At 45.2% G+C, this 15,283-nt stretch overlaps 3 protein-coding genes across 3 annotated transcripts; 1 reads left to right on the forward strand and 2 right to left on the reverse strand.

Moving 5' to 3' along the window:
* Positions 1–4,344: 4,344 nt before the first annotated feature.
* toporsa (topoisomerase I binding, arginine/serine-rich a) lies at positions 4,345–8,768 on the reverse strand. Its single transcript, XM_083692598.1, has 3 exons — positions 8,552–8,768; positions 7,162–7,929; positions 4,345–6,998 (listed from the first exon to the last, which is right to left on the reverse strand). Exons 2-3 carry the CDS (start codon positions 7,923–7,925, stop codon positions 5,006–5,008), a joined length of 2,757 nt encoding a protein of 918 aa, XP_083548724.1. The 5' UTR covers positions 7,926–7,929; positions 8,552–8,768; the 3' UTR covers positions 4,345–5,005.
* A 906-nt stretch (positions 8,769–9,674) lies between these two features.
* Positions 9,675–11,569, reverse strand: ndufb6 (NADH:ubiquinone oxidoreductase subunit B). Its single transcript, XM_083693086.1, has 4 exons — positions 11,285–11,569; positions 10,794–10,886; positions 9,995–10,039; positions 9,675–9,817 (listed from the first exon to the last, which is right to left on the reverse strand). Exons 1-4 carry the CDS (start codon positions 11,462–11,464, stop codon positions 9,752–9,754), a joined length of 384 nt encoding a protein of 127 aa, XP_083549212.1. The 5' UTR covers positions 11,465–11,569; the 3' UTR covers positions 9,675–9,751.
* Positions 11,570–14,442: 2,873 nt separating this feature from the next.
* LOC310821239 (transmembrane protein 215-like) lies at positions 14,443–15,111 on the forward strand (the record flags this gene model as incomplete). Its single annotated transcript, XM_083693205.1, has 2 exons — positions 14,443–14,720; positions 14,859–15,111. 2 exons carry the CDS (start codon positions 14,443–14,445, stop codon positions 15,109–15,111), a joined length of 531 nt encoding a protein of 176 aa, XP_083549331.1.
* Between the last annotated feature and the right edge of the window lie 172 nt (positions 15,112–15,283).

Below are 15,283 nucleotides of genomic sequence, written 5' to 3' on the forward strand. Positions count from 1 at the left end.
CCGACATTCTTTCAGAATTCCCCAACTCTACCCCTAACCGGGTTGAACCACGGGCGCTGTCCAGCGTTTTCCTGCATGTAGTCCTGAGAGGACAGTTGATGGGCATTCAAGGGAAAATGTAGTTATGATAAAATGAGAGTTGAAATGCACGGAGACGACATGAAATGTGGACACTGGACATCATACATATGTCGTCCTACGTAGCCTTCTGTTTTAGAGCTTTCTGTTACCTTTTAACACTAGTGTGTGCGTTTGAAGTCAGTCTTTAGGAAAAACATGTAGGCAATTATGTATACATTGGACTTTGAGTCACGGAAATGCCATCAGAAGGCTTGTCACTTTTGTCTTGTTTTGTTTGTTATAACTGTCCTCTGAAGAAGGAAAAGTCCATTTCCCTCGCTCGCTGTTGCGCTGGTGTAGCTCAGCGGTTACTTCGTCCGACATTCTTTCAGAATTCCCGAACTCTACCCCTAACCGGGTTCGAACCACGGGCGCTGTCCAGCGTTTTCCTACATGATGTCGATTGACGTCACTGCTTTCTTCACGGCACCCAAACCAAAACTGATTGAAGCGTCGCTCAGTTATGTACAGAGCCATATGAATGTTTTGCCACCAGAGTTTAATATGTATAATATACTGTATGTCGTTCAGCTGACGCTTTTATCCAAAGCGACTTACATTGCAATGAGTGCATACATTTTTCAGTATATATGGTCCCAGCGGAAAAGGAAGCCTTAACCAAAGCGATGTTAGCACCATGCTCTACCAACTGAGCCACAGAGGACCACAGGCACAGGTTACTCAGGCAAAAGGCCTGAACTCAAGTTTAAAGCATTAAAAAACAGATACTAAAGTCTTGTATCACAGCGCCTCTCTCTGTCTTAAGACCTAATAACTGTACTGTATACGAATGTGAGTAGGTTATGTGTGTAATAAGTATCTTTGTTGTCTCTTGGTGTCTTAGTCTGGAGAATTTACACGTTATTTACAAAGCGGTGTTAGAAGAATAGATACATAATTATAAACATCGATATGTTTATAAGTCCATTTCCCTCTGTCGCTGTTGCGCTGGTGTAGCTCAGCGGTTACTTCGTCCGACATTCTTTCAGAATTCCCGAACTCTACCCCTAACCGGGTTCGAACCACGGGCGCTGTCCAGCGTTTTCTTACATGTAGTCCTGAGAGGACAGTTGATGGGCATTCAGAGGAACATATTTACGTTTACATTTGACATTTATGGCATTTAGCAGACGCCTTTATCCAAAGCGACTTACAACAAATACATTTGTTTAAGTAAGTGAATCATCTATCCAACAGTCATCATAAGACAAAGTAATCAAGTGAAAGGGCCTACTGTATACGAATGTGAGTTTGCTGTATGTTTTATTAATTAAGTATTATTGTTGTCTCTTGGTGCCTTGATAACATTTAAAAAATCACCCTGCACCCATTGAAAGGTTCGGTGTCGCATATTAGGCTTGTACTAAACAAAGATGAACAGGGTTGACCCAATTATTGATGTCATGCAGTTCTAGGCTACTTAAAATAATTGAAATTACATATTAGTTGTTGAGGTTTCAAATATATAGCCGAACGTTTTGAAGTGTAGCCGAAATGATGTTCAGTTAGCTTCTCTTTATGTCGCCTCGCTCTTGGTGCAGCACCTTTAAAGCGATGACGGTACACGCTCCTTTCGGCGTTGGTGTTGTTTCGGCGAAAGATGTGGTAGACAATCTCATTACGTGCAAAAATATTTATTTTAAAATAAAACAGAACACGGACCATGGCCGCTTTGTCTCAAACAATGTAACAGTAAACAACAACTTTGCCATGGGTTTTTTCATAATTATTTACAAGTATTTAGAGGTCTCTTATTTCCTCTGTACAGACCCCCTGCCTTTAGGCCCCATCACCCCGTTGCGCTGTGGGCAGTAGCGGCGCGTGTGGGCGCTGTCCCCTGTCGCGTCGCACGTCGGACAGATGTAGCTGCGCAGAACGGGGCAGATGACCTTTCCGATCCTTGACTTGAGTCTGTGGGACCGGTAGATCTCCGGCGTCTCGCCGTTCTGCTTACAGAAGCCACAATTTTCCTCCGAGGTCAGGCTGGAGGTCGTGTCTGACTTGCTACTGGCAGTAGGGCTCAGGGTTACAGTCTCAATCGACTTGGATTTACATAACAGGATATCGTGGCGGTGGGTCTGATGGGTATGGTCCTCCTGTACGCGCTGCCGCTGGGGACCGGTGGCCTCCTCTCCGTTCTCCTGCACACCGGACAGTTGCTTCAGCAGGCCCCCCAGATTCATATAGTCATGCCACATGTCGAAGTAATGATTCGGATAAGGACTGTTCTCCTCTGCGATGCGTCTTCTCTGCATGGTTGTGGGGTTTAAATGTCCAGCCAGTATTTAAATGCCCAGCTAGTATTTATATCTGGCTGGCTGGCAAAATTGAAACATTGTTGCTTGTCAGAGTCGGCGGCGTACCAGTCGCGGGTCAACATGTGGAAACCTGCGGGTCAACCTTGTCTAGGGCTTGTTTTTTGTTGACAGTGTTCATTTGCAGCTCATGGCTCCAAGTGCAACATTGACAAAGACATACAACACCTTTATGACATTTAAAACCTTTATCCAAGTCATTTGTTCTATCAGATAGAACACAGTGGTTGGTTTTAAGCAACACTTTGATATGCAACAGGACTTACAGTGGCATGTTGTTGTGTTTTAATTGTGTAGTGTTGGTATTTAACTTGGCAATGCAGTGAAAATAAATGTGATTTCAATTAAGCACTAGATGCAATGTCCAGCACTAGATGATTTTCACAAATGTGCCAGATATTGGTAAAGATTATTTAAGCAAACTCCTGATCTGTGTAGAGATGGAATTAGTAAATATGTTTCAGTAGACAGTAGTAACTAGTAGATTCAATTAGGTGTGATTCATGGGTTTAAAGGGGATGGTTTAAAGAAGAGGAGTGATTCATGGGTTTAAAGGGGATGGTTTAAAGAAGAGGAGTGATTCATGGGTTTAAAGGGGATGGTTTAAAGAAGAGGAGTGATTCATGGGTTTAAAGGGGATGGTTTAAAGAAGAGGAGTGATTCATGGGTTTCAATGAAATGGTTTGAAAGTCACTGTGTGTGAACTCTTCTTTGTTGTTGTTGTCAGCTACATAAGGAGACAAGAATTCCAGATGTCCATCTCAACGTCTACCTGGGCTGAAAAACACATTGTATCAGTGTCCTTAGCTCACTGCTCACAAATCCATGCTCAACCAGCTGCATTACTTTAGTCTATTTATAGTGCAGACCATGTGCCATACAAATGGCTCACAAAATGTTGTAAAACTATGAGTTGTTTAGCAGTAATTAATTACTGCATCAAAATTGCCCACTCCACTCAATCCTATCAAATGATTTGATATGACGACCAAAATAAATATAGGCTACTGTAGATAGGCCTATTCAATAGAGGGGGAAAGGTGTGAGTGTGTGTGTTTGTGTTTTACAGTCTTCAACATTGATAGATGGACCTTGCATCTAATGCTTAATTGAAAACAATTTTTTTCCACATTTTGAAGGTGTACTGTCTCAGTTCCCTCTCTACCTGTATCACTCTCTCTTTCAACTAGAGTTCTGCAGTGTCCTACCAGTTGGTTTTAATCATAGGTTAAACCTTGTGAACCAGCGTCATTTCATATGATGTTGACAGCAAACATTTAAGTTTTGTTTCACCAGTGTCCCAGTGTTGTTCTCAGTTGCATAAGGAGCCTAGAACTACAGATGTCAGTCTAGACGTCCGTCTGGGATGAAACACACTGCCGGCTCCTTAGCTGATTGCTTCCAAACCCATGCTTAACCAGCTGCATTCATTACTTCAGTCAAAAGACTGGCAATAGTGACTGGCAATAGTGCAGACCACGTTCAAGTCATAATGCAAAATATGCTAAAGAACATAATTTTGTTTGCATTATAATGCAAAATATCAGCAGCAAGAAAGGGATGTTTGAAATTAAACTTGCCCATTGTTACCTCACACTATGGTACCAATCTTGCAATCCTCTAGCCAGACTAACGCTTTAATGCTGGTGTTGCTGTCAAGATAGTTGCCTAACAAGTATGGTGATTGTGGTGGACCTCCTTCCATCATTTCCCCCTTATAAGCCATACTGTAGCCAATAACCTGCAGTTCAGGAGGGCTGCTTTTCATCCAAAAATGGGCTAAAACAGGAACATGACATATTGTATACCATTGCAAGAAACATTGTTTAAAGCTAGAACTTCAAGGAAGGTCAAGAGAGAGCACAATCTTTGAAAATGTTGTCAGAATGATGTAAGACACAATTGTTGATACCAGTTTGGAACCATTTAATACCAGTCAAACAACTCAAATATGACAACAGCGGTCTTTCCCATCCCCACTCCCAATACAAATCTATAGGCTGATGTATGGTCATGTGTTCATCCTCAGACTCCACGAGCAGCAGGTTAGAAAAGAGTTTGGTTTCAAGACGATGGAAAAAGCTACAGCATCTTCGTAGTCCATAGCCTCGTATCCCTGAGTGACGCATAGGAAAATAAGAACTCATTTTCATAAATTATTTGAGACAAAGTGTACAAATACTGCTGACCTGTAATAGTAAAGGGAAGTCGGACACCTGAACGTCCGATAGAGTGAGAGACGAGACCGAACTGTGTCTCTGTTTTACAGGTTGGCCTTAGAAACTGCAGTGTCTTCAAAGAAGATACACACACACACACACACACACACACACACACACACACACACACACACACACACACACACACACACACACACACACACACACACACACACACATTTCCTGTTTTGCTTGATACAGCAAAGTGGCACATCCTTTTAGCAGTAAATAAAATCGTTATAAAACAGCGAGATGCGTAGGATGACTAACTTAAAAAAGGTAACCACAATGTTTCTATTCCTATATCAGTCTGTGCATCCTTTCTGCTGTAAAGTCTGGATAAGGACTGTACTATGAACCATCCGTAGAGTGACTTGCACTAGCATTAGCAGGGCTGAGAGAGTTAGCCTTATCCTTGGAAGTGGATGGGGCCTGCACATCCTCACTGTGTTTAACATCACACTTGTCTATGTCATTATCAGAGGCTTTAGCAGATGGAGGTGGTGATGTAGATGGCTTTGAAACACTGAATCCATTGTCCAGAGCCACAGGAGGTTGTACCTGCTGTTCCCAGTCTTGTAACATGGACTCCAGCAGGCTAGAATCGGAGGGGTTTCCTGTTGTGGTGCCTTTGACGATGAGGCCATCGCTGCTGGTGCTTACCGGGCAGGCCTGGTTCGCGTCTTCAACGGTAGCGTGGTGGTCACTGTCGCTGTCTATCGTGATGACGGTGGGGGAGTGCCTCCCCAGGCGTTCCTTGCTCCTGTGCCGCTTCTTCTTGTGCTTCTTCTTCTTCTTCTTGTGGTGCTTCTTGGTCTGCTCCGCGGTGCTGCCCCCCTCGTAGACGATCTCCACACTGAGGCTTCTGCTCCTCTTCGCTCTGTCCGACTTCTCCTTGGACGTCTTCCGGTGTTTCTCCTTGCTCTTCTTCTTGTCTTTCGCCCCCAGCGAGGAAGACGAGGGAGAGGGAAGCTCGGGTTGTTGTTGTTGTGGTTTGGAAGGTGCGGCCATGGCGGTTTGCAGGTCGTCAGCAGGGTCCTCCAGGTGTCTTGTTTTGTACTTCCTCTTCCCGCTGGGCTTCTCGTGGCGTGATTTCCTGTGGGAGGTGGGCGAGCTCTTGCTGGGGCTGCAGCTCCTGGTTCTTGAACGCCGTCTCTCCCGGCTCTGGCTCCGGCTCTGGCTCCGGGAATGGGAATCGTGGCGTTCCGGGTTCCGGTGAGAGCTGGAATAGTAGGACCTCCTCTCTGTGTAAAGCGTAGTGCTGCTCTCTTTCTCCCTCTCCTGACTGTAGTAGTGCCAGTGGTAGGAGTGAGATGTCGTGCTGTGTCTACTTCCGGAACGGCTGCCATCTTTGTCCCTTTTCTTCTCCCAGGTATCCCATTTTGAGCAGTCCCTGCTTGGGGAACGAGACTGCCTCCTGCCTTTGAAGAGAGTGCTGTCGCTGTTTATGGAGATAGCCGGGCTTCGGATCGAGTGGCTGTGGTCTGCACTTGGCGATCTCCTCCTCCGCTCCCGACTCTTCGACCTCTGTCTGTCCCTTTCCCTGGACCTATCGCGACTATGATGTCTCCTGCCATCTCTGTCATGACGTCCTTTGTTTCTACTGGATGACTTACTGGAAGCCTCCTGTCTACCTGAGGTGTTGCGTTTCTCCTTGGACCCTGATATATTTCGCTCCGTTTCCGTCACCTCTGACTTCCCCTGTCTCGGAGAGGAGGGGGGGCTGAGGCTGGCGAAGCGAATGTGTTGAGGTAGGCGGGGCACGTCTTTGATCTCCTCGTGAACCGACTCCTCAGATTCAGAAGAGAGATGGACCAGCTCTGGAGTCCTCTCCACAAGGGGCTTGACGAAGCCCACGATGACGCAATCCTCATCGCCAGAGGAGACACATGCGTCCTTGTCCGTTTTCACCTGAGGGACATCCGCTTTCACACGAGGGGTCCTCTGTTTTTGCACAGCTCCACACTCCACCCCCTCCTCCACATTGCTCTCTGACTCGGAGTCCTGGACTGACAACCGGGTTGCTTCTGTCGTTGTTGAGTACGAAGGTCCGGGGGTCTCGTCGTCCCATGGCGTCTGGCTCAAGGCACCGCTGGACATGGAGTCCGCTGGTGGGTCCAAGTCCACAGAATCCTCTTCCTCTGAGATGGCAATCACAGAAGAGTTGGAGCTGCTGTCATCGTGGGAGGAAGGGGCGGGGCAGTCATAGACGGCGTGCTCGTCGTAGGCCTCCATGTTGAAGGGAGCCCGGGCGAAGCTGAGGAACTCGTGAAGGAAGTGCTCGGTGCGGGACTGGAGGAAGGGGTGGAGCTCCTCTTCAATGGCTCGGTCCTCCATATCATACCTGGTGATGCACAACATTATTCTTTAGTGATCAATTGTTTTATATGTGCATCAACCTAAAACACTTCAATAGGTGATTATAATTCCACCCTCCCCCCTAGCCCCCAAAACACAACTAGCACATATTTAGTAAACTAATCAGGATCTAAAGAGAAAGCAACTACCTGGTGATGCGGGACATGATAATGTGTTGGACTATGTTGACCAGGGAGCCGTGGGCTCCGTACAGCACCATTAGCTCCCTCTTCAGGAAGGGCACCAGACGGTGCAGGCAGGCAGGGTTCCTCTGGAAGAACTCCGCCGAGGTGTCCCGGGACCGTCCCCCGTCCCTCACGCTCCGGACCCTCACCCCTCTCCGGTAGAGTGCCCTCCTGAACTTGACCATCTCCTGTTCTCTGAGGCTGCGCACCGTCCTGCCCTCGTCCTCGGCCCTCCTCCTCGCCGCCAGCTTCATCATCATTCTCCGGAGGCCCCTGTCCTGGCGTGCGGGGCCCGGGCCTCCCGACGGACCCTCGAACATGACGCCGTTGTCCGGTGGCGAAGCTGTCCTTCTCTGGGCCTGGTGCTGGGCGCCTGTTAATGTGGTGCGGTAGCGAAAGCGCTCGCCGCCGAAATTCCCGAAGGACCCATTATCCGATGGCCGTAAATCATACTTCTTGAAATCGCTCTCAGACTTGATGGTGTGGTATATGGAGTTGAACGGCTGTTTGCATAGAGGGCACTCTGCTTTGTTCTTGGACCACTCGTGGATGCAGCGGAAGCAGAACTTGTGAAGGCAGAGGTCCAGGTAAGCCATGTTGTTGAACCTGTCTAGACAGATAGGGCACTTGGAGTCTGGAGACGCCTCCGCTGATATGACCACGGAGGCCGAGGCCTTGCCCGGGGTGCTCTTCTCGCGTTGCCGCAGTTTCATCTTCGCTGCTGCCATGATCCTGGAAGGATTTTGAAAAATAGCTTCATGTTATACATATGTCATATGTCAGTGTTAGGCAAACAGATTAAACAAGGGACTTATTTCAAAGCTTTATTGATAGTTCTACTTAGAGAGACAAATCTACACACAATCTATACACACTTGAATACATTCAAGCATGTTACAGCAACTGTCTAATCAGCCAATGTGTCACATAATCTGAGAGAAATACATAACCAAGATCAAAATACCGGTATGAAAATTGCACAAGGGGCATAGATGTTTAAGAGCCATTTATAACCTATGACCAGATGGCAAATGTAAGTGTCAATACCCACAGAGTATTGTAATCATCCCTCTACAGATGGAAATGATGAGGCTTGCCTACAGAATAGACATCTCTCTATAAATCACCCGATCAAGATTGTGAAATAACTGAACGAATAAGGCTTCCTCTCCTACATAGCTGAATCAGCTGAATAGCTGAAACAGTTGAATCCCTGGCTACCCCTCCTGACCTATAACATTTCGACCTCCCTATTCTATATTTCTGACCGGCTTTGTAGCCTATGATAACAACAATAACAACAACAACAACAGCAGCAGCAACAGCAACAGCAAGTTCCCTTCCTCATACTTACCAAGAAAGGCTGAGCCGTGGTGGGGGCCGCGGTAGCTAGCCAAAGAGGCTATCCTCTTTGAGCCAGCTAAATATTACCTCCGAGTTTCTCTCGGGAGTCCTTCTGTCTGTAACAACAGTATCAAACCCAGTCATTAGATCATGTCCAATTTGTTGATTTCCATATATATGACGACCAACGGTAAATGTATTGTTGTTGCCCACACACTTTACAATCGGCCTCCGGTTTTCATGATGTAATGCACAAATTTCGAAAACACTTTCCGAGCAAAGGATTATGGTATAGCGGAGTGTTTCCTATTTTTCTTCCGTTTCTGGAAGTACTTCATATATATGTATGCGGACCGTTATTGTGCTATTGAAACGCGACAGCGCCCTCTATTGACTGGAGTTCATTGGGTGCAAAGAAGGTGAATCCTGCCTCAAAATGAACCTGAGATGGATTGTAATAAAATCATGTGGTCATGAAATTCCTCCTATTTCTTATGGTCATCTGAATGTTCCAGTACTGTCGGTCGCTTCTTGAGTAAGTTATTTGCCCAGCTCTTGGTTTGAATACCAGATATCATTTATCTCTACTCATACACTCACTGAGCACTTTGTTAGGAACACCTGTACACCATCTCATGGTGGAGGTGGTGGAATGGTGTGGGGAATGTTTTCTTGGCACACTTTGGGCCTGTTAATACCAATCAATCATCGCTTGAATGCCACAGCCTATTTGAGTAGTGTTGCTGTTTACCCATCTTCTAATGGCTACTTCCAGTATAATAATGCACCATGTCACAAAGCAAAAGTCGTCTCAAACTGGTTTCATGAACATGACAATGAGTTCAGTGTTCTTCAGTGGCCTTCCCAGTCAGCGGAACTGAATCCAATAGAACACCTTTAGGATGTGGTAGAAAGTGCACCTGAAAAATCTGCAGGAATTGCGTGATGCAATCATGTCATCATGGACCAGAATCTCAAGGGAATGTTTCCAACATCTTGTGGAATCAATGCCACAAAGAATTGAGGCTGTTTTGAGAGCAAAGGGAGGCCCTACCCAGTATTAGTATAGTGTTTCTAATAAATGCTCAGTGAGTATACATTGTTGTTGTCCAAAAAGACATGATATATATTTGTAAATATTTTTATTGACATATACATAAAGTTTTGTACAACAGGGACAAACAGACATTGGATTCTTTCATGTGCGTCTTCAGTGGTGACCGTGGCTCGCTGGCAGATCTGGTAAGACTTCTCCTGTCTCCAAGACGGTGTCTCCCTGAGCAAAAACAATGGAAAATGAACAGAGGATGAAAAGATAGACAGATACTAATGCTCTTTCTCTTTCATTCAGTTATCTGCGAGAGCCATGAGGGGCCTCTAGGCTCTCCTGTAGTCCACTAGTAACAAAAAGTTGTGTGGCATGAAAAGTGAAAAAACAAAGAGATGTACTTACAGGGAACAACCTGGGCTTCAGTTCCACGATGCCGTAGGGTCTTTTCTGTGACAGACAGACACACAAGCAAGGTGATTTAATTTCCTTTCAGTTGTACAGGACTGAAGGTGATGCTGACATCACAAACAGTATTCAATACATTGGCAAATTAAGCCCTTGCATCATGTTGCTTTACATGTTACAGCAATAGTGAATTGATGCCAACACACTGGACTCAGAAGATAGATACAGCCACACATTGTAATGCAATTTCACCATCAGAGCACGACACACTTTAATAGCCAGGCCGTGATTTATCATCAATATTGTCACGGGTAGGAGGGCAATATCGACAATAAATCATGGCCTCAAGGGCATTATTGCTTTTATACAAAGGTTACTCAACAAATCTGAACATTGTGACGAAGAAAACAATGCTTTAAGTGTTTATTTTGTGAAAGATTGTGGTGGTTTCTGCCCTGCGCTGAGAAATATAGTTCCCAAAAATACAAACATTGTATTTTGTAACAGGGAACGTGATACACAAATCTACTGAGGTGACCCTGACATTAGTGTTATTAAATCACAGCTTTGAACGCTTCTCGACCAATCACAATGCCTGTATTCATCAACCCGTCGTAGAATTCCCTCATCATTGGGTAAGGTCTCTATTTCAGCCTTGTCCATAAATATTGACCAAAACATTTGAGTCCTTTATCTGAATCTAGAAGGTTTGGCCTCTGTACACTGTATACGGGTATACCATGCATGAAGGGACAGCAGTCGAGTCAAGTCTAGATTCAACTTCATATGAACTTACAACAACATGGTATTTCACGTAGTAATGCACCAGCCATGCAGGAATCAGCAGCCTTGTGACAGTGAACACTCCTGCACGATATGCCTTGTAGGTCTGTAGAGAGAAACATGCGGACATCAGACATGTCAAACAGATAGAGATGACTAACTTAAATTACCATTGACTCCTTGTTGAAAGATCAATAATCATTGTACTGACTGTCAATATGTTGTCGATGCGTTGCAATTCAATGTACCCCTATCATACAGTAACACCATATTATCCATTCGAGAATTGTACTGGAGGAATATACTCAATAAATATATTCACATGGGCAGAAAGTCAAGTGAAGATGCATGTCAACAAACCTGTCACCGAGCGTCAACACAGCATTTCACATGGATACTACAAACCACGTTCGCTAACTTTAGATCGCCATCAAGTAAACACATACACATACAATGTATTTTTCGAACCAATTATAACCAATTTTGGCAAAGTGGCGAACTCACGTAAAGCCTCCACAGGTTCTTGGGTTCTAGAAAGCCAGCCCAGAATTTGGTCACAGGCCCGGGTGCTTTCGGTTGGATGACGGGCTCCCTCGGGCTGAGCTCCTGGTCCTTCAGCCATTGTTTCCTGAGCTTGCCCAGCTGCTCGGTGCGGAGCTTTTCGTCTGCTGTGTAACCAGACATGGTGAGTATTTTGGAGTAAAACTGATGAAGTAAAACTAAATGTCTTGATATTCAACCTCACTACAATGACACCGTGGAGGACACCACTACGGGTGCACAGCCAGAACTCACGAAGAAGACGAGCTTTACAGATCTACCGCCTTGATTGGGTTCGAGTGACATCTACTGGACGGGAGTGGCGCCGATACGAACAGCTCAGATCACATTTGTGTTCTGATATTACACATTCAGATAGACATATTCACACTGAACAAAAACATGAATATTTGGCAATAAACAATATAATCTATATATCACCATTATATGCACCTTCCCGCTACCATAGCCCTGGCAGGGTTATCCAGAGCTGTGGTATCTATTTCCAGTACAGGTGGATCAAGCACTCACACACATGTTTGATACCATTCCTTATTCCATTCCATGCATTACAATGAGCCTGTCCTCCGATTTCTACCTCCACCAGCCTCTCCTGCTCGAGAGTTATCCTGTTATCATGATGATAAATTGGTCAGTAGTGAAGTATTTTGATATAAATAGACTTCCTCATCATAAATATTGTTTATTGGAGTTATGGCAGACTAGTTTTCAAGCAAGACATCTATTTATAAATCACTGGGAACATAAATAGCTTGTTCTCTGAGCAGAAGTACTACAGCCAAATATATTTGAGTTTTCCCTTCCCCCCTACTAGGGTTGTAAACGTACACACAGCCATCCGCTTGCACCATTTATGTTCTGACCGACCGTGTTAAAATAACCAAGACATAAAAATATTTTAAAATACCTGAGTGGCTGATTTTATGTCACTCATCAACTAAACACCCACTGGCTTGTCTATTTAAGATGTCGAGCTTTCCTAAAATTATTTTTAAAATAATTTCTCTCTGCTATATTTGTATATTTTAGGCACAAGGCATCAAGATATGAAATCTGACCTAGGTTTTGCTTGCCTTCACGATATGTGCGATGTTACCATGCATATGGATGTGGCTAACTGCAGTCAAACAAATGAAAATTAAATCTGCTATAATGGCCTTGAACGTACAAGGAGAGCAGCTATCAATACATCAATGGGGAAATTGTGAATCAAATCAAATCAAATCAAATCAAATCACACTTTATTTATATAGCGCCTTTCGGCAGAGGTGGTTCGGTAAATATGATGATATGCCCTCCATCAGAGTCCATGGGGATTTACACAACATAGAGTGATAGAGTGATAGAGATTAGGCTCAGAGCCTGTTACCAACACACACACACACACACACACACACACACACACACACACACACACACACACACGCACGCACGCACACTTATTAAACACACGCACACTGGTTAAAATGCCTGTGGTGCAACTTTATCCATGTGTATCCGTTGTCTGCAGGAAGTGTCAGAGGGGGTGAGTGCCAGAGAGAAAGCACAGACACCAGTGGGGAGACACCATAAAGATGGATTCTACTTCTATTGGCAAGGTATCTAATTCTATGTGTATGGTCGACACAGCCCCACAGCAGTTAAATAGGAAGAGTGGACTCCCCTCAATCTTTACCAGACATTTAAAAATAATAGATATATTCTTCACACTTTAGTCTGAGTGTGTGTGCAGTGTCAACAGAAGGTGTTAATGATCTTGGACTTTAACTCCTGGACTTTGTTTCATATCAGTGAAGACCAAAAGACTGCAGAGGTCAAAGTTGTTAGATGTTATATTATGTAATAGATAATATATTTATATTGATGATCAATAATGACAATAAAACCACTGCCTACATTCTGCCTACACTCTTTAACTCTATGAGAACAGCCCAGAAACAAGGGAAGAGACACACCCGGCAGTGATGTACAGAATAGGGCTGGCGTTGCAACTGACCACCGGGTCTCTCCGGGTCGTGTGAGTGTGTGTGTGTGTGTGTGTGCGCGCGTGTGTGTGTGTGTGTGTGTGTGTGTGTGTGTGTGTGTGTGTGTGTGTGTGTGTGTGTGCGTGCATGCATGCAGCCTCACAGAACTCCTTTCCAGTGTTTTCAGGTCAGCCAGAGGTTCAGGTCAAAGATACCCTTCCTTCCCTCTATATTTATCAATATTTGGGCAGGGCACACAGCGCTGGACAGACGGAAGCAGCTCAGATAACTTTCATTCCACCCAGGGAAGTCAGATCTCATTCTGAAGGAGTCAGGGCTCCAACTTACACCCCCCCACCAACCGCACAACCTCAGTTACGTCTTGAGAGATATCATTCATCAGGCTAGCAATGACAAAACTAAACCTAGATGCCCGTATGGAGAATTTATGTCTTTCTTATTAAATCTGCTGTTTGGTGGCCATGAAAACATGAAAAAGGTATGGACAAGTAGTAAAGCAAGTTGTTAAATGTACGTATTTGACAGGACAGATGAAAGTGAAGTGTATTTTGATTGAGTAAACTGCAACTGAGTCGGAAAGGGTAAGTACAGAGTGAATGAGTGTTTGTTGTGTCATCGCTAAGGCATGGCGAGCCTGCTAGTTTGCAAACTGTGATAATTGGACACTCAACACCATTCATCTGAGTGCTTGCATGCGTCCTGCATCCAGGCATCGTAATCGCGTTCAGCAGCCCCGTGGTGCTTCTCATATTTCTGAGCGTTTATGCATCAGGATGTGGTGGTGTGGTCAGTCATAAAATCAGCCCTCTCTGTCTCTCTCTCTCTCTCTCTCTCTCTCTTTCTCTCTCTCTCTCTCTCGATCCTCCATAATACTTTATTAACACCTCTTTAGCAGAGTTTTGCTTCAATGACGGGGCCATTGCATTTCATTCAGTTCGTCTGAACTGAATTTGGGATGATGATTTGTTGATGTTTTGAGATTCCAGCTCTTATTCTACCATTTTTTTTTAAGAGTTGGGATTCTTTTTTTTGTCCTGATTTCTGTCCACCAGATTCTGGACTTATAAAAGAGGAACACCACTGTTTCCCGAGGAGAGTGAGTTGAAGGCTGCTACGATGAGGGATGGTATGAACCATCGCACTGGGATGGTGGTGGCCATCTGCAGTCCCTTCCTTTTTTTCGGCTTCATGTTCACTATGTCGGGCATGAAGGGAGAGACTCTGGGCCAGGTCCCTCTCATCGCCCTTGGGCCTGCCATCTGCCTGCCAGGAGTGACAGCCATCATCCTGGCCATCAGGACCAACGGTTGCACCAATTTCCCCAAGCACTGGTGCAACCGGCCCAAGTGGGGGCGGAGGAAGCCCAGAGCCAAAATGTCCGCGGGAGAGGGCAGGTACTCAGGCGAGGCCGACGGGGAGAGGAGGGATGGGGCTGGGGCTGGGGCAGGGCCAGGGGCAGGGGCAGGGGCAGGAGTGGACTCAGTATACACTACCACAACTTTACTGGGAGAATCTAGTCATCTCATCAACAGAGTGGACCAGGATGAGTTGCTATGCTACCTGCAGGCCTGTTACCCTGCCAGTGCCTTTGAGGCAATAGGAGGAACCTCCAACTACTGTGTGTATGATAGGAAAACATACACCTGGGACAAAGGGGCCTACAACAACAAGATGCCCCAGCAAGACAGCACTGTTGTATACTACGGAGGGGACTCTCCCTACGGCTCCTATTTTTGCTACCTCAACCCCCGAGATTTTATTTGGGACGTGGAGACAGTGGTCTAACTATGGCTCTGGAGAAAGTTAGAGTAGTAGAAGTCATTTAATACTTATAGTTACATGATTAGATTAGTAATTATAACATGTGGATGGTTAATGGCTTTTAATGGTACTGCTGTCATTCATCTTGCTAGGTTCTATTTAAGATGGACGTTTGAAAGGAACAGATATTTCTAAG

The sequence above is a fragment of the Argentina silus genome, assembly GCF_951799395.1.
Source record: "Argentina silus genome assembly, chromosome: 21".
Taxonomy (NCBI): domain Eukaryota; kingdom Metazoa; phylum Chordata; class Actinopteri; order Argentiniformes; family Argentinidae; genus Argentina; species Argentina silus.